At 42.7% G+C, this 26,489-nt stretch overlaps 1 protein-coding gene across 1 annotated transcript in view; it reads left to right on the forward strand.

The window, feature by feature from the left end:
* Window positions 1-442: 442 nt before the first annotated feature.
* The window catches only part of DNER (delta/notch like EGF repeat containing), a 145,553-nt gene continuing 119,506 nt past the window's right edge, over window positions 443-26,489 (forward strand). Inside the window, exon 1 of the mRNA XM_063132181.1 lies at window positions 443-800. Coding sequence (XP_062988251.1) covers window positions 531-800 — 270 coding nt within the window. The 5' untranslated portion in view covers window positions 443-530. The remainder of the gene's footprint in view (window positions 801-26,489) is intronic.

Raw genomic sequence — 26,489 nt, forward strand, 5'->3', positions numbered from 1 at the left:
CCACCCCGAACTTTCCCCAACCAGGTGCCAGTGGAGGCTGGTGGCTCCGATGACAGCGGGGCTGTGAATCCGCTCTGGGTTTCGTTCAGAACTCTAAAGGAGCTATCCAAGGTGCTGAGCCCTAACCTCAAACTAGGTCCAGCACCTCGGACAGCTCCCCTTAGAATCCTGGCAGCCAGAGCGGCTTCGCAGCCCCACCGCAATCGGAGCCCCCCGCCCCCCCGGGCCCTCGGACGCACAGCCCGCCCTTGCCTGGCCGGCTGCGCCCTTCGCGTCTCCAGCGCGCTCTTGGCGCCGCGTTGCGCGGGAGCGCCCCCTGCCGGCTGCTGGCGCTGACGTTTCGCCATGCCGGCCACTCCCTCCCCAGTCTCCGCCCGCACGTTGCCAGAGCCGGGGAGCAGCCGCTGCCGCCGCCGCCAAGGAGGAGCTGCTGCTGCCGCCGTCTCCCCCGCCTCTTCTCCTTGCCGGTAGCCGGAGCACCGAGACCCCGGCGCGCTCCGCGGCTTCCCCTGGGGGCCTCCCGCGTCAGGATGCTGCCCCGCGCCATCCCGCTGCTGCTGCTGCTGCTGGGCTTGGCCCAGCGCCGCGCCTGCCTCGCCGGGCCGGTCGCCGCCACCGCCGCGCCCCTCGACGGCGCCCCGGACCCCTGCCTCAGCCAGCCCTGCCGGAACAACGGCACCTGCTCGACGGCGCTGGCCAAGCTCCACGCCGTGCCGCACAGCCTGCCGCTGCTCTTCCTCTCGCCCCAGCCTGCCTATAGCTGCGCCTGCCCCCCGGGCGTCACGGGCACCGACTGCCAGGTAAGCGGGGAGAGCCGCCCCGGCCGCCTTCCAGCTTCTTCCAGCGCGGGGGCCCTTCGCGTCCCTCCACCCGCCTGCCTGCCTGCCCGCCCCGGCCATTTCTCCTGCGCCTCGACCCGCGGTGTCTGCCTCGGAGCCTTCCGCCCATTTCATCTCCCTTGTCACCCCTCCCCGGGTCTCCATCCCCCTATGGATTCGGCAGATCCTTCGCCCCCCGCCGGTGACGGCGAGCGCTTGCGATCCGTCTCCGTCTGTTGGCCGTCTCCATACTCACGGGCAGTCGGTCTTGCATGCGGTTGCTTCCCTCTGATGTGTGCAGTCGTGCCTTTACCAACCGTGGCTTAAGTTCACCCCTTTGTGCAGCTGATTTCCCTGCCTGGCCGCCGCCGCCGCCACTCCGGTTTGCATTTCGATGAGGGGTTATACAACGGTTTCGATGTCTTGTTTGCATTGCAATCTCTCTTCAGAACCCCCCCCCCTTTTCTTTTGCAAAGGGTCATCCATCAACACAAACACAAGGAGACGTTTGCAAGGATCCATGCGTCTGTAGTCAACACTGATGGGCGTGTGTGTGTGTGTGTGTGTGTGTGTGTGTGTAAAACAAGGGCAAACGCCCGAGTGCTCAGTCTGAAGGGCACGTTGAGCACATTCGCTAGGCATCCGGGTGTCTACCCCCACCCCCCCATATGGCTTTCCCAGTTATCTTGTACTTCTAAGAGATGCTGAACTTGGTTCTTCTTTTAAGTATCAGGGGTTTTGTCGGCATTACAGTACCTTTCAAGGATATTGGAAACTGTTGGTTCACTTAAACCAGAGTTCTAATTCTGTTCTGCTCAAGGTTAAATCTGAATGTCTGGGTGCGTCTCTCTCTCCCCCTCTCCCCCTCTCCCCACTGCCCTTCTCTTAGAGAACAATTTCAGTACTTGTGTTTGTAGATTTTTCTAGGGATGAATACACTAGTTGGGTTTGTTGATCTCTGTGAGATCAGGTTTTGCTTTTGGATTCCAGGTAGTTTTGTGGTTTGACCTTAGCTAGTAGAATTGCAATGGATTGGTAAAATATAACTTGAGCAATTGATCCTCCCGCCTCCCTTTAAATATGCTTTGTATTTATGAAGAATATAATTAACACTGAAAACTGCTTTGAATGGTTTTGTTTGTAATCCTATTTTGATCTGTTACTGGTTTGGGAGCACAGAGCTTTTAATCTTTCTTTTCTGCTTCTGTGAAGAAAGAAGCTTTATATAAAGATTGTAAAATGGTGTACTGATATCCCTTCCATGAAAAAAAAAAAAAAAAAGAAAAAAGGTCAGGTTGGCTATATTTAATCAGATAAGGCTGCCTTAAGCTGCATTCCTGCACACACTTAATTGGAAGGAAGTCTGTACTAAGAGGACTTGCTTCTGTGTAAACGTACATCGGCTTGGGTTGCTAATCAAGTGAACACATTTTACTGTATTCATTTTATGATATGTTTTTAACATGGCAAAAGGGTACGCGACCCTTCCCCCCCTCCCGTCGCACTATCACATTAGTCCATTAAAACTGTAGCCTCTGTGAATGCACAGAAGAGGAAATGGTTAGACCATTTCAAAATAATTGAAACACTAATGTGGCATGTAAAGCTTATTATGGAAGATTTTATGAAAGAGACTAAAAAAAAGTTGTGCCTGTTTTCCTTGGAGTGCTCTCTTGCTTGCTTTCAGCAATGCAAGACAATTGCAGATTGTGCTGTATCAAGGCGATTGAAGTGAATTAAATGTAATCATTTTTAACCTCATAAACTGTCTTGTTAATAAGAAGTTAACAGTAAGCACTTGTGTGCTAGGAGAGAGAGAGAGAGAGTTGCATGGATATGCTGTTGCCTGGTGGCAGATATATACGGTAGTATCCATGACAAAGACAAATGGTTCTTTTAAATGCCAGCAAAGGGTATTGCTGGTTTGCAAAGGCTTGGAGGAGGAGTTGCATCTGAAAATGGGTGGTGGGGGGAGAGAGAAGAATGTAACAGTGAAGTTGTAAAATGCCAATGAATATTGCATTTGAAATTCCGATGAAATATAAGGCTTTTTTCCACATGGATATCTGACCAACAAGGTGATAAATATTCAGCATACTTCTGACAGGTGACGAACTGAGCAGTTTGTTTCAGCATAAGTCAAGGAGACTACATAAACCATCTGTATAGAAAGAGCAAGTGTTAGTGTTGATAAACGTTATCAATGCTTTCTGTATTGTCCTAAATTCATCTTATCACTATAGTACATTGGGAGGGGGGATGAATAGCAGTCATTCATCTTGAACTTGTCAGTAATTTAAAGCCACCTTTTTGTATTGGAATAGAATTAATCTAATTATCCTGCTCTTCACTCATCTCTACACAATTTTAACTCCAGTCCTAAGCACATTACGTGGAAATCAGTGGGAACTGCAACCACATAACCAGGCAGTAAATATGCATATTTAGGCTGCAGTCCTACACACCAGTTTTCCCTAACTGTACCCTCCAGATTTTCGAATTACAACTCCCTACATTCCAGACCATTGGCCGTGCTGATCACACTTGAAACCCAGCTTGGGTGAATGGGGTTTACCATATGAGTAGGCATGTATAGGTTTGCATTGTGAAGTTCTTTACTTTAAAGTAGAGTTAAGCATACGTTTAAAATTTCTCATTCAAATGATGGGTAGGTGCCAATGGTGTTTTTCTACCAGTGGAAAGAAAACCAGTGGAGGAATGGCTTTTTCCACCCACCGGGCACCCCAAAATCAGTCTGCCAGGACCCTCTGGAGCTGATTCTGTGTGTGAGGGACATTAGGGGGAGGCTGGGGAAGTCCCAACCCAATGAGCTCAATCAACCTATTGCAGAAACTAGTTGTACCTAACAGCTAGTGGCTTTAGGTGCCAGGTGCATATCCCTGCTTCCATCCAAAAATACATCTAGTCTGTTCACTAGGGCTTGGATAAAAATCACAGTGCAAATAGGAAACCTTCTTAAGACCTGCAATGTGTGTAAAAGTCTTGTGGATGGATTTCTTTTACTGATGACTTGGAGTGCTTTTAAGCTAGCTTTGGCTGCATTGTGAAAACAACAACAACAACTATAGCCCTCCAAATAGAAATTTAGGAATAGATCAGACTGCCTTTACTTATTTAGGCTAAATTTGCCCTGATTAGTATGAAGCAGTGGAGGCTGGTGACTACAGTATCAATGGGGCAGTGAATCCACTCCAAGTTTCAATCAGAACCTGTTCCTTTAGAGTTTGGACTGGTTCTGGTTGAAACCTGGAACGGATTCACTGACATTGGAAACACCAACCTCCACTAGTATGATGTAAATTTGTGGATACAGGTAGAAGAATAACTTACTTTTGATGCTAGTGATGGAACAATTACAGTAATGATAAATGGACAACTACAATAATGATAAAGGCATTTATTTAGCAGAAGATGAAATCAGAAAGGTAGGAATTTCAACCATATTGCAATTGTTTGACAGGTGACTGTTTAAATGCAAATTCTTTTTTATTTCTGTAATAAGGGAATTATCAGATTGCAATTTACTTTGCACTTCTGGAGTTGGGCTTCAGAGGAAGACATAATTTTAGCTGTGTCTAGAAACGTGGTAGTTAAAACAAAGCATTCTGCAGTAGGATTGTTAATATGATCACAGCTGGAATCTACTCAGAATTCTCTTAGTAATGTATTAACTCTAGCAATTGTGGTACGTTTCGCACAGCACCATTATTGGTAGGAGAAATAAGAACACCGACACACGGCATGTGTTAAAAAATATTTAAATATGCAGCTCTCTTCTATCGCTGTGGCCAATTCACCTGAATATTTTATTTTTTGTAAGTCTTAAGAAATCAGTTGCTGTGGCAAATTCATATAACTTCTTGTCACTTTTTGGGGTGGTGATGCTGGTAGTGATTATATAGTGTACACTTTTAATTGTGTACCAACAAGACAAATAACTATGTCCTTTAAAAACAACAACAACAAGAAATAAGAGTTATGTGATAAACATGTAAAGAGCCTAAACTGTCACACGTTGCCCCACCATCACTGGAAATTTTCATTCCACTGCAAGGTCTTCTGTCTATGTTGCCCCACCCAGCAGGAATGCTTTAAAAACAACAACACTACAGTACTGTTTAGATGGGCAGACCTGTCCCATAAAAGCTTTCTATGTGGTGGAAGGCGCTCCCGTGGAGGAATTGGCCTGAAATTGCCTGAAAGAGCAATTATTACCTAGATTTCCACACACAGCTTCTTACCCTCTTTAGCTCAGCATGCTCGTGTGCACCTCATACAGGTGACGTGCCTCCTGCTCAGCCCTTCTCCCCGAAAAACCATTGCAGGCTCGCACCCCCTGGCTCAGGAGCACCTGATGTTGAGTCCATGAAACAGTTTTGTGTGTGTGTCCTCTACCCACAAACAGGCTATTTGTTACTTCAAATGCTGTGTTCTGCACACAGGGAATGGCCATAGCTCACAGAGTGAGCACATGCTTTGTATGCAGAAAGACCCAGGCTCAGTCCCTGTTGTAGCCCAATTAAAAGATCTCAAGTAGCTGGTTGGGAAGACCTTCTCCCAAAACCTCAAAGGTCAGAGTAAACCATCTTGGGCTAGAATGGAACAGTGGACTACATATGTCAGTTCCATGTGTTTATCTTCCATTAAAAGCCGGTATAAATTAAACATTTAGTGTGTCCGTTTTTACCTTATAATATACGAGGCAGCTATTCTTTTCTTTACTGCTTACTCAGGACATCTCGTATACTGCCTCTCAGCCATGACATTCAAGGTACTTTACCATTTAATATTAAAACAAACACACATCTCCAAAGACAAAGCAGTAGGATCAGACTTGTCTCAGGTTATTTGTGGTCTGTCTCCTCGGAACTGATGTGATGAGCTTCCTGGCTGGGCCTTCTCCTTCTCCAGGCTTTGGACCAGTTTGCACGATAACCACAGCCCACTATGGCTTATTTAATTTTTGTGAACCGCCCAGAGAACTTCAGCTATTGGGCAGTATAGAAATGCAATGAATAAATATAAATAAATAGTGCGTGTTGGTGCCCATTCTGAATATTCAAGCTGCGGTGGCGGTCACTATGACTTATCATGTCATGCAAACCTGATGAAGGTGGGTTATGCAAGGGTTAAACAACCCTTAAACAACCCTTGCATAACCCTAAAACAGTCTGAGGGTTGTTTAACCCTCACATAAGCCACCCTCGCCAGGTTTGCATGACACGATTAGCTGTGGAGACTGCCGATGTGGCTTGAATATTCAAAATGGCTGTTGGCATGCACCACAATAAACCACAGTGGTCTATGATGATCCTGCAAACTTGGGCAGTCTCTCAGAGCACACAGGTCTTTCAGTAGCCCCTGGGAAAGGTGGGAGGTGGTTGCCCCAGTTGCACTCTGAATTCTCTCAGACCATTAGTTGTCTCCTCAGGAGCTGTTGGTCAGTTGTGTGGTGGTAAATTTTGAAGCCCAGGTGCTCATTATGACAGTCTCCATAGTAGGGATTACCCAAGAGATTTTGCTGCTTGAGGCAAAGAACAAGATGCTGCTCCCTCTAGTTCTGTGAACAAAACCTGACTTTACTAGCAGTTGCATCTTTCTATGAGACAGCTTCCTCCATTACACCTGAATAGGGTGACCATATGAAAAGGAGGACAGGGCTCTTGTATCTTTAACAGTAAAGTGGAAAAGGGAATTTCAGCAGGTGTCAATTGAAGGGGGTGAAATTCCCTCTTCATTACAACACTTAAAGCTACACTAGCTATAGTAGAGTGGCCAGATACAAAATTGGGCAGGGCTTCTGCAGCTTTAACTGTTGTGATGAAGAGGGAATTTCACCCTCTTCAATTGACACCTGCTGAAATTCCCTTTTCTACATTACTGTTAAAGCTACAGGAGCCCTGTCCTCCTTTTCATATGGTCACCCTACACCTGAAGGCAGCTGGCCATCTTAGCGGGGGTCAGGGCAGGCTATGTGGCACACAGTTCTCTCCTCCAACACTTTGCTGCCTCCCAGCATCTGCCACTTGAGGCGACTGCTGCACTCTATCTAAAAATAGGGCCGGCTCCACCCCATTGTTACAACCCAAGGGAGAATCCAAAAATTCAGGCAGCTGTGTTGATCCATATTAACAAACCACTCCAAGCATCTTTGTTCTTTTGTAATGCCTAATTGCCTTTTCAAGAGCAAGCTACTTCAGAATAATTTTCATTATAATAGGGAACAATATATTGTTTCTGGGAAAATTTATTCCCCCTCCCCAGTAGGGGTGAGGATGGCAGCAATGAGTCTGCATCAGTCTTGCTCTTCCTTGGTGGGACATAGGTTGGGGAACTGATGCCTGCTGGTTCAATTTCATCCAGACCCACCCGGCTTAGGGTTCTTCAAGACCACCAGACCCGGCAACAGAGAAGGCAACCTCTGAGTACATTTGGCAGTTTGAAAAACTGTCCTGGGCACCACTACAAAATGGGTGCCATAGGTGTGGCTTGTCACAAAGGACAATTAACCCGGCCTGACTAAGTATAAAGCAGAGATGAGGTCTGAGCCCACAACCACACTACATAACCCCTTTAAACTTATGTGCTAACAAAAACCTCTCAGTTATTTCTTTTAAAGTGGGAGGGATTGGGCACCTTGGCAGGGACTAAGAAAAATATCTGGGGGCATATTGATGCCTGTCCTTGCACTGTAGTCTCCTGTGGCAAGCCGTGATGGTTCCCAATTGGGCAATCCAGCATGAGTGTCAGCAGAGAAGCAAAGACAGCAGCAGCAGTGGCAGTACAAAGATACTTTGGCTGCCACCGCGGTGTTTCCTTCTCCTGCTCTCACCATCAGGCGTGTGCATGCCTGGTGCTGCTGCTCATTCAGAAGCTGGGCTGGGGCAGGCAGGTGAGAAAGCAAGCAAGATGGCTGCTCTCTCTTTTCTCTCCTTCAGTGAAGTGCTGTTGTCACCTGACCCTTGCGAGGACGTGACGGATTTGCCATCACCAGCAAAGAAGCAGAGACTGCAAGGGTGGCAGTGAGCCCTAAGCTGAGGTATCATGGCAGCTTTGGGTTCGGGACAACTGGAAGCTTCTTCTCCACAGAGGTTTTCCAGAAAGAGAAGTGGGGTGTGATATTGAGGAGAGTTTTGAAGTTGTGGATCAGGCTGGCTGACAGATGACCAGATCCACACTTTCAAATGTGTCCTCCTTGGGCCATTGACCCTCAGAAAAATCAGTCATGCCCCTGATTGTTTTCTCTCTCTCCTGTGAGTCAATAACCATTAAAAAAACAAAAAAAGTTCCCCACAGCTGTGGTAGAAGGAATACAGTGCTGCTGAGCTGTTTCCCTGTTGTCCTCTAGTGTTGCCAGCTGCTCTTCTGTTTTTCTTCATCTGAACTGCATGCAAGAGCAGGAGAGAACAAGGAACACAAACCAAGAGGCTGTGACTTCATTGCTGCTTATTTCAAGCAAAAGCAAGACTGCTGTGATGACATGGTGGGGGTGGGGGTGGCAGTCGTCAGGCCCGGCCCTACCATTAGGCAAAGTGAGGCAGCAGCAAGGCATTGGAGGAGAGAATTGTGTGTCATGTGGCTTTCCCTACACCCCCTAAGCTAGCCTGCTGACTTCACGTTGAGGCACAGGAAGCTGTCCCATCGCTGGTATTGAAGAAAATGTTCAGTCTTGAAAGGGTTCTGTACGTGGAATTGGAGGGGGTGCCATTTTGTTCTTCACCTCAGGCAGCACAATGTCTTGGGCTGGCCCTGGCAATGGTGGCATCTCTCTAGACAAGGGAGGCATGCACCTGTAACATTTGCCTGAGCTGGCTGCCTCTAAAAGCGCCTAAAGGGTTGGATCCAATGCTGGGTGTCCACCAGTGGAATGGAAACTGCTGGCAGAACAGAATTTCCTTCACTGCTGCTCCCCATAAATTTTGCTTTGGAGGGTTTTGCCTCTGGAGCAGATTTGGTATGTGGGGTGGGGAGGAGACGGAGGGAGGGAAAGTCCCATTGGGCATGTGGAAGTCTGCTCACACAACATTGGTGAAAGACCTTTACCATTACAGTGTCTTTTTAAGAGCCAGACTCACTGGCTCAGAGGATTTGGGGAACACTTACTTTGAAGTACAAATTTCTCTTGATGTTGTTGGGACAGATACACATGTTTATGTGCCGAGATGTGAGGTCTATTGCAGGTCCTAGCTAGTAGAAAATGTCCATTTCGTTTTAGCAAAATCCTATACATTTCTACTCACAAGTAATCTCCCCTGCATGCAGTGGGACCTACTGCCAGGTAACTGTGCATAGGATTGCAGCCTGATCATGTTAAATTTCATAATCCTGGTCATTTATTACCATTTTAAAAGGAGTTATTTTTCCTCTTACTTCTGATTTACTTTTCAAACAATTTTCAGTTCAAAGTTTATTCTGTTTCATTAGGGTTTAAACCTATCATTGACATTTTCCAGTTTGGTTTCATGTAGTCGATCCATCTGCTAATTCTTGATTTATTTATAGGAGTGGGCTGTACAGTTAGGACATCTTTAACCTTGTTTTGCTGGATGTTTAGCTCTGGGGGGATCTACACTATTGCTTTTAAAGTGCTTTAAAGCATTTTGAAAACATTTTGAAACCTGTATATGCAGTGTGTCCTGGGCCCCAACAGTTGTCAAAACGGTTATAAAGCGCTTTAAAGCACTTTAAAGCAGTAGTGTAGATCCCCCCTAACTCTGCCTTCTGAGGTCTGGTTGGTACAGGCACCGAGGAACTTGCTTCCTGGACTGATTCAGAAAGAATCATTTCCTGCAGCTTTCTGTATTACCAGCACTTGTCTTTAGCCTGCAGTCATCCAACCACTTGCTCCATGACACTGAAACAGAGTTTGAAAGTAAAGGATTTGAGGATGGTGCAGTGCCGGCAGCCATCTACCCCTGATTTCTTTTGCTTTTCTGTAGCTTGTCCCTCAGACAGATGGTAAACCCTTACTTTTTATCATAGTATATATAGTATAGTATCTGCCTTGTGCATTTTTAAAAGAATCAAATTGTAACAATGTCTAATTTTTAAACAGCTTAACTTTGCCAAGCCATCTGTCAAAATTTGAGCGGAGCTATTTTTCAAGAGACTGCTGATTTTATATGTTACTCAATCATTGGCTGTTTGGGTTCAGTAGTGTTAAGAAAACTATTTATTTATTTATTTATTTATTTATTTATTTTATTACATTTCTGTACCACCCAATAGCCGGAGCTATTGGGACAAGGCAGAGTTCCTAAATGAAGGGGGCCGTTTGCGCCTTGTGGCCATCAATTCTGCATCACAATTGATTCATAGAGTCATGTGACTTAGGGTGTGTGTAGTCGAAAGGACTTGAATACAGCATCATAGGAAGACTTGATTTAAGTTTAGGGTCTGATGGGATCTAAGCCTTGGAGGGTGTGAAGAAAGTGGAAGCAGCTGAAGGGAAGGGAACAGTGATGAGGAACATGTGGCTGTGCAGATGTTGTTGAATTGCAACCAGGCCCACGGGATGCAAATCTTAAAAAAATATGCATATGCTAATTTATATTTGCAAATTTAGAAATAATTACAGAGATTTATTTAAATTTCACAGGATGCAAAGCCTCCAAATTATCTCTAATAAAATACATTCTTCAATTAATTTACCTTCTTGACCCAGATTATCCCAAACCAATGGAAGATTCCCCCCTACCTTAATTGCAGTACAGGGGTAGATTTTGGGGGTTATGTATTTTCCAGCAAGTAGGAAGGGTGGAGTTAATCATTCCCTCCCCAGTTGCAACCCCCCTTGAAAACTTCCCCCTGCATGACAATTCGGCTGAGAAAAAGACCTGCTCCATTGATACCAGTGGGCACTCAGGGCTCTGAAGAATAGAAACAGGCCCTAGGAAAGAGATTCATGGTCATGGCCCCATTGGTCCAGGCCTAGCAATGACTACATTTCCCAGCATCCTTCACCATTGACTCTCTTGGCTAGGACTGATGGGAGTTTATTTATTTATTTATTTATTTTATTATACTTATATACCGCTCCTATAGCCAGGGCTCTCTGGGTGGTTTACAGAAATTCTAAAATTGAAATAAAAACAAGAATACAAAATTTTAAACTCTAAAACACAGTACATACACACATAGAGCATTAAAAACCAATTAAAAACTAAACATGTGGGTAATTAGGATGTGCCCCCATATGCCCGGGCAAAGAGGAAAGTCTTAACCTGGCGCCGGAAAGATAGTAGTGTTGGTGCCAGGCGAGCCTCATTAGGGAGATCATTCCACAGTCTGGGGCCCACCACCGAAAAGGCCCTATCCCTCGTTGCCACACTCCGAGCCTCTCGGAGTAGGCACCTGGAGGAGGACCTTAGATGTTGAACGTAGTGACCGGGTATATTCACGTCGGGAGAGACGTTCCATCAGGTATTGTGGTCCCAAGCCGTGTAAGGCTTTATAGGTCAAAACCAGCACCTTGAATTGGGCTCGGAAACATACAGGCAGCCAGTGCAAGCGGACCAGAACAGGTGTTATATGGTCAAACCTTCTGGTTCCCGAAATCAGTCTGGCCGCTGCATTTTGCACGAGCTGCAGCTTCCGAACCATCTTCAAAGGCAGTCCTACATAGAGCGCATTGCAGTAATCTAACTTGGAGGTTACCAGAGCATGGACAACTGAAGCCAGGTTATCCCTGTCTAGATAGGGGCGTAGCTGGGCCACCAACTGGAGTTTGAAGAAGGCACTCCGTGCCACTGAGTTGCAGCCCAACAACACTGAGAGGGCCACACTTTCCCCATCACTAGTTTGGAAGCTGAAGCTTGGAGGGCAGCAGGTCTTACTCTGTGGAGCAGGCAAAGACAGAGGGCAATCCAGAGACATCATACTGCCTGCCCATCACAGGGACTGATGGCTTACATTCAGTATTCCGTTTTGTGCCTGAAGCATAGTTTTAGTCCTGGGCACAGACAGACCCAAAGCTAGTTTCCAGCCTCAGCCTGTGAGGTTTCTGGTCAAACCATGGCATGCCTGACACCCCTGAATTTGGGGGCAACCAACTCCCTCTGTCTTCGGTTGCCTCTTGACGACACTTATAGTTTTGCTAATGCACAAAGATAATTTTGGGATTGTTTCCAGGCTGTGATGGCTGCTCTTTTGTCAGCATGGATTTAACGTCAGGTGGTGAAGGAGTTGTGTGAGCAATTTGCAAAGGGGCTCGTGGCACCACAATAACTTTTTGCAGAGTTTGTAGTGGTCCACGGTATTGGCATCTGGGCCTCTGGGTCAGATGATGGCTTCATTGTCTCTATGATGTATCAGGACCAACAAAGAAATGAGCAGAAAACAAAAACCAATCAAATTGGTTCTACCTCTTAAGATACGTTGACTTTTTCATTTGCGCAGTGAACAGAATGGCAAAGAGGAAGAAGTATATTTTCCACTTTTCCATAGCTTGCTTGTAAGAGTGAGATATACATTTTGAGATAATCTGTCTTTGAAGTAAATAACAAGGAGCATTCTCATTCGATCATTTTTGTCTGTCTCTTTTGCCAAGACTCTTGTTCATGCATTGGTTATTTCTTGGTTGGACTACTGCAACCTTCTTCTCACTGGCCTTCCTTCTTCTCACATCAGTCCGTTGGTTTCTGTTCACCACTCTGCTGCTAAGATCATCTTCTTGGCTCGCCGCTCTGACCATGTTACTCTACTTCTGAAATCTCTTCATTGGCTTCCAATTCACTTCAGAATCCAATATAAACTTCTCCTGTCGACCTTAAAAGCTTTTCACGGTCTAGCTCCTTCCTATCTCTCCTCTCTCATCTCACACTATTGCCCCGCTCGTGCTCTTCGCTCCTCTGATGCCATGTTTCTCGCCTGCCCAAGGGTCTCTACTTCCCTTGCTCGGCTTCGTCCATTTTCTTCTGCTGCCCCTTATGCCTGGAACGCTCTTCCAGAACATTTGAGAACTACAGGTTCAACCGCAGCTTTTAAAGCTCAGCTAAAAACTTTTCTTTTTCCTAAAGCTTTTAAAACTTGATTTTGTTCTGACTTTTATACTGTTAGTTTTACCCTACCCAGTGCCTGTTTACCCTACCCTGTGTCTGTTTGCATTCTCTTCCCCTCCTTATTGTTTTATTATGATTTTATTAGAATGTAAGCCTATGCGGCAGGGTCTTGCTATTTACTGTTTTACTCTGTACAGCACCATGTACATTGATGGTGCTATATAAATAAATAAATAATAATAATAATAATAATAATAATAATAATAATAATTTTCTTGGAGATGCAACCCAGTGCTTTAAATGTGATTTGGACATAATTTTTGTGAACTGCCCAGAGAGCTTCAGCTATTGGGCGGTATAAAAATTAATTAAATAAATAAATATGCAATAAACTAATACTTGTACTATGCTTTATACAGCCTGTGAAATGTTAAAGGTTCATTAACCTGTGAAATTATTGTGACAGTAGGCCAGTTCACAAGCCACTACAGCCCACACACCTGAGGTGCCACAGTGTGTGGCGGCTGCTATTTTGAATATGCAACTCCAATTAGGGGAGTTTGCATATTCATCCGAACTTGGCCAATGGGTTATTATGTGAGGGCTAAACAACCCTACAACATGCTGAGGCTTATGCATATGGCGTCTGCAGACTCCATGGCTCATCATGGGTTAAACAATCCAAGGTGACCTATGCGAAGCAGGTCAGTTATGTACTTACCATGAAGATGCAAAGCTTTAAGGTTTAGATGCAAACTAGCTTCTTGGCAAATAAGAGTTCCTCTATTTATGCATCAACTGCTATCAACCTTAAGAACAGCTTTCTTTTCAAAGTACTCAACCTCTTGCATTCCGTTGAAAAAGCTCCTTTGCATAATTTACAGGTCATTACTCAATGCAAATTGTTTTGCTTCAAGAAATACTTCAAGAGTTTCAAGCACTGTGGTTTACCTCCCTGTGCTGATAACTGCGTAAAAGCCTTGACAAAAGGTTCATGACAATACAAGAATTAAAATATTAAAATAAATAAATCCATGCATATTTGTGCTTCCTCTTTCTGTTCTTTCTTCTTCTTGATGATTTTGTCCGTGTGTCTTTTCTCATGTTTCCTCTTCGTTCCTGGCTTTTTCCCTAATCTATGTTATCAAATTAAGAATCAGACACATTAATGTCTTCTCTCCTGCGGCAACTTTGTGTGTGTGGGTGGGGGGAGGATTTTTGTTATGACTTAAATTCCCCCTCCCTGCTTGATGCGGTCACATCAAGCTCCCATCCACCAATGTGGTTGCTGCTTAACAAAAACAAAACAAAAACCCAAGTAGATTAACTATGAACACGTATTTAATACATCATGTAGTTTGGCCCAATTATCCATTCATTTACTATTCGTTACCATTTTAAGACTATTTCCAGAGGGTTGTTAGTCTATTGCAGCAAAACCAACAAAGAGTATTGCAGCATCTTACCGTTCATTCTAGTTTTTGTATATAGAGTACATATTGGGGGGCGGTGGGCAAGGTGGAGGAGAGAAATTTGAAACTCTGAGTTGAGAAGAAGGAAATTAAATGCAGAAAATACTGTGATTGCTACTCTCAGTACTTCCTGCGATTAATGTTCTTCTGATCTCACTGTTACAATGCTCTCCCATCATATGTATTGTACAGAAGCCTAAAATTCCCCATAATATTTCATGCATCTGATGAATTGAGCTACAGTCCATGAAAGTTTACGCCAGAATAAATTTGTTCATCTTCAAGGTTCCACAAGACTCTTCATCATTTTCAAACATTCAGCTTTAATTTTCTATTTTCTATTTTTTTTTTAAAAAAGAAGCTAACTTGACTTTCTATATAGGAGCTGTTTTATTTTGTATGCCCTCTCATTACATAAAATTAAATCTCTGAAAAGCAGTACTTCCAACATGTAGGCTTTGTACTACATGGATTCCTTTTTCCCTTAAAATTATCTGTCTGTCTAATGTTTTTTTCCCTTTCTTCAAATCCATAATCTGAGAATTAGTTTTATTCCTCTTTCTTCTTTTATGCCACTGCAAAATGCTATCATTTTCATTTGTTGAGCATTTCCAAACTTCATCCAGTTCTTTCTCCTACCACAACTAAAACATTGGTTACCTTTCTTACTTTTGCCTTGATTACTGTAATGTGCTTCATTCAGGGTTGCCTAATTCTTATTGCCAGCCTCCTAGTCTCAAATCTGCTGCTCATATGCGGTTTCCCTCTGCATCCTAGTTCAATTTTTCTTTGCTTCATTCTAGTCTTCACATTTTAAAATTCTGCCCCTTGCTTTCAAGTCCTTACATTCTCTTGCTTCTCATTTACCTATGACTAACTATTTGTTAAACAATCCATAGTCAGAGCTACCCTGGAGCAAGCAAGCCCCTCCATTACCTGTGTGCTTGCTGCTTCTGCTTTGTTAAAGAGTCCAGGAGTTCCTGGTTTGTGCAAATCATCGTGATGTACAAATCCAGAACTCTAGTTTTTGAGGGAGAAACAGCCCAGAGTTTTAACCCATGGTTTGTTGTTGGGTTAAAACTCTAGGTTGTTTCTCCTTCAACAATGTAGAGTTCCTGGAATTGCATGTCACAACGAACAACCCACAGTTGGGTCATTCTTGGTTTGTTTACAGAAGTGAATGCAAAGTGTAAGTGGTGAGTAGGTGGGATGCAGTGTGGTCCTGCAGGGCTCGGGCTAACTGAGTTGTTTAACCCTTAGTTAGTTGTTACGTGTGAACCGGGTGTCTATTTTTGTTTCTTTTCATTCCATGCCCTTTTGTTCTGCCAGAACCCCTCTACTCACCAGTTCTCATCTTCTATGTACCATCAAAATCCTTTCTACTATCTGTTCCATTCCTGGGGAATACCATGCCTCTTAACAGATGGACGTTTCCATCTGTCCATACATTTGAAATGATGGTTGAAGATCAAACTGTTTTCTCAGGATTTCCCTTAGATCATCCCCCCTCCTCCTCCATTTCCTTACACTTTTATGTCTCTAATGTCCCTTTCCTAATTTTTGTCTCCTTGAGATTGTGAGCCTGTGAGCAGGGTCTGTCTTTTCCCCCTATTTGCATATAAACAAAATTAATATAGTTCATCGACTAATTTGAACACAGATTAGGACAACCATCAAAAACTAGGAAAAAGTCTCACAGCCCTAATATATTACTTTTTGAGAACAATCAGGGCAAATGAATAACACTTGCACAGAGATGAACACTTAAGTAGCATTAATTCCCATCCCATAACTTTCTCTGAATTGTGTATATTGGAATGTGTTTAAACACACAGTTGAATTTGTGTATGTTGTATGAAGGCCAAAACAGATGTTGCTTTTAATTTCTGTTGAGTAACTACATCTTTCGCTAAATTTTACTTTAGAGTAGTTGCGGGGAGGATCCAAAGGTTAAAACACACACACACACTCTCCCTACACTAGGGTGCTGAACTGAGCCTGGAGTCTGCACTAGAGTAAAAATAGGGAGAGATGAAGATGCTAGACACAGATTTAAAGTCATGTCTGTTTTTGCCCAAAATGGTAGGAGAGAGTGAGAGAGAACAGGTAAAAGCCCATTGCTTCTGTCCCTCTCCCTGGAAGATATCACACATCTCCACTTCCATTAATCCTCCTAATACTAAATTCATCTTTTGTAATCAAAGTTTTGGTAATGGCTTTAATATGGTGGGATCAAGGTTTCCCCATGTTCAATTTGAACGAAGTGCTCTATAATGTTGTGTCTTTTACAAATTTATGTGAAGTGAATTTATATTTATATAAATTTATATTTTTGAAATTACCATAGAAATCATCATACTTTCCCCTTCTGTGCATCAGTTCCGTATATACAAATTATTGCTGATAGTTGAGTACTGTTTTCATGATAAATCCATATTTAATTTTTGGTAAGATAATGGGTTTTATTCCTATTCCTATTTCAAGGTCAGACTGCATTCAAATATTTGCCCTGTTTTGATATTCATGTAGAAACTTCTGTAGACAAGTATTCAAAGAGCCAAACATTTTTAATCTCCCATGTAGACAGGGGAGATGCATTGGACATAGTTTACTTGGACTTCCAAAAGGCTTTAATTTGGATGGCTTTAAAAGGGTGTTGGATAAATTCTCAGAGAAGAAAGCAATCAATGGCCACTAGTCCTGATGCCGAAGTACAACCTCCAGTATCAGAGGCAGTACGCTCGTTGCTGGGGAACATGGGTTGCACCATGTCCTGCTTGTGGTTCCCTGATTGACAGCTGGTTCACCACTGTGTGAACAGAGTGCTGGACTAGATGGACCCTTGGTCTGATCCAGCACAGGTCTTCTTATGCCCCCTCTTGGATTCAGAGGCAGATGCACAGGGAGTGCAGGTGTTGCAAGGTTTGAGCTTGGAAGCTGCCAGCTGCAGAGGTGCCTCTCTGAGGCACATTACTCCTTATGAGTGAAGGTATGAGCAAGGCTCTGCTCATGAGTAGACCATTCCTCAGATGGTGCAGATAGCCTTCAGCTGTGCTCTGGGTGGGGCTCTGAAGGCCCAGGCTTTAAAGCCAGTTCTAGGCGCCAAGTGCTGGGTCAAAGTCTGTGTAACAGCATCCAGGCTTTTGCCTTGTATTTCCCTGGCCTAGCTCTTCTCTGTCACTCCCTTTGTTTGGACTGTCTATGGAGCTTGTCCTTGGTACTTACTCTGACTAATTGCCTGGAGCTCTGTCCCCACACCATTACAACCAGGACAGTTGGAGGGAACATTGGAAGCTGTATGTTACAGATATGGGAACTTGTGCATGAATGAAAGGATCTTGTAGGCTTTAGTAATTTGACTAGATTTCTGAATATTATTGGTCTGAGACTCACATGACTTATTTATTTATTTATTTATTTATTTATTACATTTCTATACCGCCCAATAGTCGAAGCTCTCTGGGCGGTTCACAAAAATTAAAATCATAGTAAGACAATCAACAGGTTAAAAGTACAAATACACAATACAATATAAAAAGCACAACCAGAATAAAAAACTTGCTGCCCTCCAGATGTGTTGGATTACAACTTCCATCATTCACTGTCCATGCTAGTTTAGGATGGTAGGAGTTGTAATTCACTACATCTGGAAGGCTACTCTATGTAAATACGACCAATTCACTCAAAAGGAAATGGGAACTTGATCCTTTTGGATTGGGAAATCCAAAGGCAGTTTATTTTAATGGCTGCCATTTCACTCATCTGTATGGACAAAATACCAGCGTTCTCTAAACTATCAATCTAAGAGGCTGACTTAAAATAGATTCTGACATAAACATGTTCTTCTAAAGAAAAATGAATGGTAAAACAGACGCAATTAACTTTTTAAAAAACAAAAGGATTTAACAGACTTGGGGAACCAATAGGGAAGATCCAATGAGAAAGAAAAGGAGTTTACAAGGGCTGAATCTTCCCCCAAATCAGTATTCTTAGGAGCCTTAAAGATGTGTTGCCCTGCACTTAAGGAAGGCCCGTAATCAAAGAGAGGGTGGGGGGCTATGGAAATGGGGAACATGCAACAAAACAATGTTGTGACTATGAAGTGATACGAATATAATGGGAAGCATCCAATGATGTTTGTCTGCTAGCGCTATTTACATTGCACTAGTGGACACCAATGTGTGCACAATGTCAAGATTATGGGTTCCCTGTTAGCAAGTGTTACTGATACTGTGCAAGGGTTGGTTTCTGGAAGTGCAATATAAATAACACTAGTGGCCAAATTCACTAGTGGGAGGAGAGCAATGACAAATCTTGATAAAATAGTTAAGAGCAGAGACACCACACTGACAACAAAGGTCCGCATAGTTAAAGCAATGGTATTCCCCGTAGTAACCTATGGCTGCGAGAGCTGGACCATAAGGAAAGCTGAGCGAAGGAAGATAGCTGCTTTTGAACTGTGGTGTTGGAGGAAAATCCTGAGAGTGCCGTGGACTGCAAGAAGATCAAACCAGTCCATACTCCAGGAAATAAAGCCAGACTGCTCACTTGAGGGAATGGTATTAAAGGCAAAACTGAAGTACTTTGGCCACATAATGAGAAGACAGGATACCCTGGAGAAGAGGCTGATGCTAGGGAAAGTGGAAGGCAAAAGGAAGAGGGGCCGACCAAGCGCAAGATGGATGAATGATATTCTGGAGGTGACAGACTTGACCTTGGGGGAGCTGGGGGTGGTGATAGCCAACAGAAAGCTCTGGCGTGGGCTGGTCCATGAAGTCACGAAGAGTCGGAAGCGACTGAACGAATAAACAACAAACAACAGTGGCCAAACATGATTGGCTCCTCCCCAATGCTGCCATTTGGGGTGAGCTCCTCTGCTCATCCTTCTCCCTTCTCCTATCCACTTGTGTGGGCATTATTTCATATTTCAACCAGGGTTGCTGCCTTATCATGTCTGCAGTGTCCACATTGGTCTGATGTGGATGTAACACTGCCCAGTCTCCTAACCATGGTTTGATAATTTGGAGTGCCTCAGTGGTTCACAGCATTCAATATATGATAAACATAATTTGAAATAATAACATCTTTGTTATTTTATTAGTATTTTTTATTTATGTTTCCCCCCTTGAATTTGGCGCCCCACTTAACGTGGTGCCCTAGGTGACCGTCTAGTTCTCGTATATGGATGGGTCGCCCCTGGCCACATTGGACAATATACGTTCCTCCCCTTTTCAGTTATTTGTGTTTTTGGGTATTATATTTCTTTGTCATGGCCTTTGACTTTTTCAATAAAATAAATGTCAGTTCTGTCATAATGATTTGTGCTAGCAATAGGCTGGACTGCTATTTCTGATGAAATTCTACTATGTTTTGTCATGTTCTACTACAAAGTTGATTGCGTGCTTCCTATGTACTTACTCTCCGGTGATGTAAAGTTAGGTGAAAAATGTGTTTGCATCAGAATTGCCAGTTGCCAGCCAAGTCAAACTTAAGAAGAAGCATTGCTACTGAATTTCAAAAGAAATGTCTTAAAATCATGTTCTTTGGCCTTTTCTCTTGGGAGCTCATTAGACCATTTAATTCAGTTTTGTCATGGCATTGATCACAATGCAGTGGTTATGTGGATTGTTTTGTAACATATTTTTGTTCAGTTCTCTGATTTTTAATGGCACCTTAACAATGCCGTTTAATGTGATTTTATGTGTTAGGAAGTGATATCTCTAGGAATCAGTTGCGTTTTTCATCAGTTTTGTTATTTACAATGAAATCCTGTACAAGTTTACTCAGAATTCAATGGGGCTTACTCTCAGATAAGTGAATTTAGGATTGCAGTCATACCAGTGCTCTCCTTTTAGATGTTGTCAAGAAATCCATTTTTTCTTCTGTGTTTTAGCAGCCTATAAAGTTCCGTTCTGTAAGGTTGAGCCTGCATGTGCTTGTTAGTCCACCTGGGTGTGTTTTTTAATAGGGATCACCTCAGATTTTGAGTAAAAAACCAAGGCAGTTGGGGGAGGGGAGTTGCCTTGGTCTTGGGTTGCTTTCATTTTGGCCTGTCCTGAGATCCACTTCTCTTGAAGACCCATGCATGGCACTGGTGTGTATAGACAGGTTTAGACAGGTTTGTTGTTTTGGCCTGTAAGTACTATTTCCAAATATTGCTGTTTCTTTTGCATCCCTTTTCCCTTTTCTATTTCTTTGAATAAACTTACCCCTAACAATGAAATGTGGGTGCTTTATTCCAATTAGCTTTGGTACTACGTCCCAGAGTTTTCCTCTTGGTTATTGTGACCGTTTAAGGTTTCAGGCTTAGGCCCTCGTTTCATAAGCCTTAAGGTTGTTTCAAGAGTTCCCTGGCTCATGCTACGTAGGACATAAGGGGTGTAGGGTGGGAGCCTACCTTGCTGGGTTGGCGTTCAGTCCGAGCAACATTTTGTTCCTGCCTGCCTAGGGTACCCCGCTTCCTCCCTTCACAGATGCTGTAGTAGCTTTTTGATCCTATGAAACCATGGTAATTGTAAATAATATTTTTGTATTATCTTTTCTTTCTTTTTGGATAAAAAATCATTTCAGTGAATTGCAGTGATAGCATTTCTTATAAATTCCTTCAACTCCTGTTTAAAATTTGATATCTTATTCTTATTGTTTCTAGTTGTCACAGGTCAGAAAGCCCAGTTCTTTCACTGAAGAATGGAAATTCTCTTCTGTACCTGATTAAATTTTAAATGCACCATTTAGATGGTACCTATGTAACAACTTATTTGCTTTAAATAAATAATCATTCAGCAGAACTGTAAACATTCTTTCCCCACGCTTCCTATCTTATTTTAAGATGTGTCCTTAGCTAAAAGAAATGCTGGATTCCAAATATGCATTTGTTTAGACTTCTAGCCTTTCCCAATCTTCCAAAACTTCTGAAAAACAAAGAGTAAAAATATATTCTAAAAATGCATTGTTTAAAACATACAAATAAACTGCATGAAAATCTCTTCATGGCAAGACCGACCCATCCCTGACTACCAAAAGTCAAACCAGAATGGTTTTGCCATGTACCCAGATGATTTTTGGGCTTGGACTGTCGTGAGTTCCCATGGGAAGGAAGTTTCAGATTTGTGGAGCAAGCACTAGGAACACCTCTTTATGCACCTTTTTATTTGAGTGGATGTGCACAGATGGCATGGTTGACTTTCCATTGACTTTAGACATCAGGACATGACTTGGGTGAGAAAGTAGCATCTTGTGAATGAAATGCTCCAAACCTATTAGAGCACGATAGGTCAAAAGTGTCAAATTTATTATATTTGAGTCATCTCTCCATTTTTTTTAAAAAAAAGTGCCTGAAGTGTAACGATTTTCAATTAACTTGTGGCAAGCATGGAAGGTAGCTACCTCTTGCAAAGTTTTTGAAACCCAGCAACATGTGTATTCTTGTTGTTTTTACACCTACCACTAGGGCTCAAACATTTGTCTGGGGTCGCTGCTTTCCATGCTTGTCATAGGCTAATTGTCTTAAGTATATACTTTTGCTTGCCCTTTTCGTGTTCACCTTTTCAGTCATGTTATCTGATAGGTTGTTCTGTCATCTCCCTCTTCCCCTCAGGTTAGCTCAGCCATTGGAGGGATTGCCTCAGTTGGAATTGCTGAGAGGGAACTGGCTGGAGGGTAGTCTTGCAAGGATAATCTGGGCCTCTTCAGACAGCATCCTAAGCCATGGTTAGGCTGCTAAGCCTTTTACAGCAAATGGTTAGCGAGCGTATTTAAACCATGATTAGGAATAATTCACATGACACACTAAACCATAATGTTTAGTTAAGGTGATCATAAGAAAAAGAGGCCAGGGCTCCTGTATCTTTAACAGTTGCACAGAAAAGGAAATTTCAGCAGGTGTCATTTGCATGCATGCAGAACCTGGTAAAATTCCCTCTTCATCCCTACAGTTAAAAGCTGCAGGAGCCCTGCCCATCTTTTGTATCTGAGCACTCTAGCAAAGTTCCTGTAGCTTTAACTGTTGTGATGAAGTGGGAATTTCACCAGGTGCTGCATGTGTACAAATGACACCGGCTGAAACTTCCTTTTCTGTACAACTGTTAAAGATACAGTAGCTCATAGCTCAAAATACTTAACCATGGCTTAGCTTGTCATCTGGACAGGGTCTCTGTCTTTTCTTTCTTACCTTCAAGACAAGATAGTTCTTAAGTACGGCTTTGGTGGCAATCATGGGATGCTTGTTTTATACATTGCTGGTGATAACTGCTCATCTGTAAGCCTTCCTTTAGCCCATGTGACTGAAAACAGCCCTACTTTTGTTCCACCTCCTGTCATGGATTATTATTATTTATTTATTTATTTATTTATTTATAAAGCACCATCAATGTACATGGTGCTGTACAGAGTAAAACAGTAAATAGCAAGACTCTGCCGCATAGGATATAATCACATAGGTGGGCTTATAGGGTTGTTTCCAATGCTAGTGTAACTGAGGTCCCATTCATTTCAATGAGTCTACTCAAAGTAGGGCTAACATTGGATACAAGCATAGATATGCCTAACTGCTTCAGCAGTGGTTCAGTCACAAAGTAGTACTCCCTTGAGTTAGGTCAAAGAAGTTTGGAGTTGCACATCTCCTTTGCTCTGCGGGCTCAGCAGCATCTCTGAGCTGTGTCCTTTGGGTTAGTTCAGGGTCTACTTGGTTTCCTCAAGCTTTAAAACTCAGTCTCTGGGGAGCAGTGTCTAGGATTTCGTCACAAAGCCTTATTGTGTACATGGTCTTTTTAGACTCTAACTAATATTTGGGACTACACAGTAGGGAATTTCACAGGGACCTATTAGAAGAGAAAGTGAAAAAAACTAACAAATGCAAGGTAATCTACAAGGAAAAGAATAACATATGCACATTCCAGATGAAAGATCAGGAGAAAGATGTGAGCATTGCTCTGACAGTTCAAAAAAACCTCTCCCTGCTCTGAAGTGGCAACTGTAAATGCAGCTGATATTAGGAATGATAAATAATGTTGTACAAATGATGACTGAAACATTTGTATGTCTGAATAGTAATTTGTATAATGGAGTCCAATGATTTTAAATGCAGACCTTCCTATAAGAATAAAATTCAGGGATAGAGGTGGAACAAAAGTGGGCAAAGGAAATAATGTAGAGTGCAGAGAAATGTAGAAGGTCATGGAATCAATAGTCTATTTTTCCTTCTTAGTAGATAAACTCTTCCTAATCTATGAATTCATCTGTCAAGATACCTAAAGCCCAAAGTTAATAAAATTAACTCCTCTTGGCTGAACCTCAGGTTACGTCTTCCATTTCAGCCTCTTGCTGTTACTCTTCCCTGGAACTTGCTGTCTCCTGAAATCTGCATCTGTTCATCCTTGGAAGTTGTTTAAACAGTATTTGAAATGGCACCTCTCCTCCTGAGCCTTTGATCTGGAGCGAGTACAGAGGAGGATGACCAGTTTGCGAGGGGGTCTGGAAACCAAGCCCTATGAGGAATGATTGGAAGAGCCTGGAGAAGAGAAGATTAAAAATACATGATAGATGTCTTCAAATATCTGAAGGTCTGTCACACAGAAGTTGGAGCAAACTTGTTCTCTGTTTCTCCCAAGGGAAGGACTAGAGCCAATGGGCGGAAATGACAGAGAAGCAGATTTCAGCTAAAGATTAGCAAAACTTGAAAACTGTACAAGGTGTATGGGAGAACATTTTGGCTAAACATTCTCTAGCTGGAATCTTAACAGTGGAATGGCCTTCCTCAGGAGGTGGGCGGGCTCTCCTTTGTCGAAGTATTTCAACAGAGGTTCGCTAGCCATCTATGGATAATGATGTAGTTGTATCTTGCACTACAGATCTTGCATTGAGCAAGAGGGGCTGAGCTAGAGGAATTACAAGGTCCCAACCAACTACTGTAACACATTCTACTTGGGGCTGCCTTCGAAAACTATTCAGAAACTTTAGCTGCTCTAGAATGCTTCATCCAGACTGTTGACCGGGGTCTGTGATAAGGAGTATGTGACTCCCTTGTTAGAACAGCTTCACTGGTTACTGATCTATTTCTGGGCAGAATTCAGAGTAATAATAATAATAATAATAATAATAATAATAATAATAATTTATTTATTTATTTGTTTGTTACCTGATAAGGCTACCTGGAAGACCACCTTCTTCCATACCAGCCTGCCTGGTTCTTCAATCCTTAATCTTTTTTATTGTTTCCAAACACCAATAAATAAAAGACACTACAGAGCAAAATATAATACATATAGACAACCTGCCTGGTTCTTAAGATCTTCTGGAGAGGCCCTTCTTTTGACATTGCCATCTTCAGAGGCACGTTTGGTGGCAATGAGAAAGAGGGTCTTCTCAGTGTTTGCTCTGTGGCTGTGGAACCTCCTACTGAAGGAAGCTAGGTTTGTTTCCTCTATGCTATCCTTCTGCAGGCAGGCAAAGACTGTTTTATTCAAGTGGGGTTTTGGTGTGTAAGTGGGTCTGTTGAGCTGGATGCTGTTTATACTCTATTGTTGTGTTTTTAATTGTGTTTTATTGCACTTTGCTTATTGTCTCTTTCAGAGATTGTAAGCCACTTTGAGTGCCCTTTTTGGTAGAAAGGCAGGCTACAAATCAAATTGATTAATAAATAAAATAAACTCTATGATTCTATGATCTGTAATCTCTGTTATTGCTTCTTCATCCTTTTGTATGCCCTCTCCCCTTTTAAGATATACTGTAATCAATGAATTCAGTCATGTGCATTAGAGTGTGACTTTTACATACACAATGTATTGAAGAAAAATACAGTCTTCAAAGAGGATTTTTATTACAAAATGACACAAAAACACATATTGAAGCCCTAACTTCAATCCCTTCTTCACAAAGCTAGAATGAGTGTTGTCCTACAAGGAAGTTTTTCTATGAAAATGCTTGTGATCTTGCTTTGTACGGTTTTCATTGGCTATTCGGTTTCTCATTGAGAACTATAGACCTGGAAGAGGTCAATTTCCCTTCTGCCTTATGTTAAGACTTCAGAGAATACAACACCCTTCTTCTCCTTTCCCCCCTTTTTCCTAACCTTGAGGGTAGGAGAGGATTCCTAGAGGGCAGGCAAGAGGTGGCAAATGGAGCTACAGAAAGCTGCAATTCTGGCTCATGCATATTTTGAAGGAACTGGAGAGCTGTCTGAGGTGCTGAATTGCGGCTGATGTTCTGGGCTGTGAAGGCGGGAGACACTTCTAATAGAGAAGAGCCTGCTCCACTTCCCCTCCCACACCAATCATATCATGTGCATTCTTGTAGAGATGAGGGAGGAGTATACAAATTAGAATGATATATGTAAAAATGAAAAAGCTTTGAAAGTGATGGAGGAAGCCTGCCTAGTTCTGAGTCTGGGGCTAGTGCTGAGTCCTGCAAAAGTGTGAGTGAGGAGTAGAGGAAGAAAAGTGAGTTGTTCTGAAGTAATGGAGTCCAAACCCCTTTGAAGTGCTTTTCCTTTTAATTTACAAGAAGGCATGTACAGCTCAGGAGAAAACATGTTTGGAAGCAATTGGACCAGATGATATGTCCTGAATATGGCTTTGTAATTTTAAATGCGGTGCTACTAATTCGGTGCTACTTCAGCAACTGCAGTATTGCGAACCCTTTTCCTATAGGGAATGCTTGTGCATTTCTTCTGTCTTTGCCCCCATTATGGTGGGAAATACTGGTCAATCTGTTCTTGCTACTTGGTTGCTAAAGAGAGAGTTTTCTCTTTGAGTCAGGAGGTATCATCTGTAATCAGCCCAGCAGTCTGAAAAAGCATGTCTGGTGGAAGAAAAAGGATTCCCACACACACACAATTCCCAAGTAGTAGGAGCAGAATCATTTGTCTTCAAGATAGCCTTATGACAATGTATTATATCCATGTTAGAATACCATGCAATTTTTAACATGTGAATTAGGCATTCAGTTTTATTGTGACTTGAATGAAACATTTGAAAGGTATGTACTGATCTTCGTTATCAACAAATAAACCATTTGGTTGAATTATACATGTATGAATCCTGCCAAGAGCTAAATTAGAATCATTTTTCAGTAATGGAAAGCTATAGATTCCTTTCTTTCCTTTTAATTGCAAAGAGAATTTGTATTTCCAAGATTAACTTCTAAGTTTACAGTTTTGTGTATGGTTCCCCAGAGGTTACTTG

Source organism: Elgaria multicarinata, chromosome 8, assembly GCF_023053635.1.
Source record: "Elgaria multicarinata webbii isolate HBS135686 ecotype San Diego chromosome 8, rElgMul1.1.pri, whole genome shotgun sequence".
In the NCBI taxonomy this organism is placed as follows: domain Eukaryota; kingdom Metazoa; phylum Chordata; class Lepidosauria; order Squamata; family Anguidae; genus Elgaria; species Elgaria multicarinata.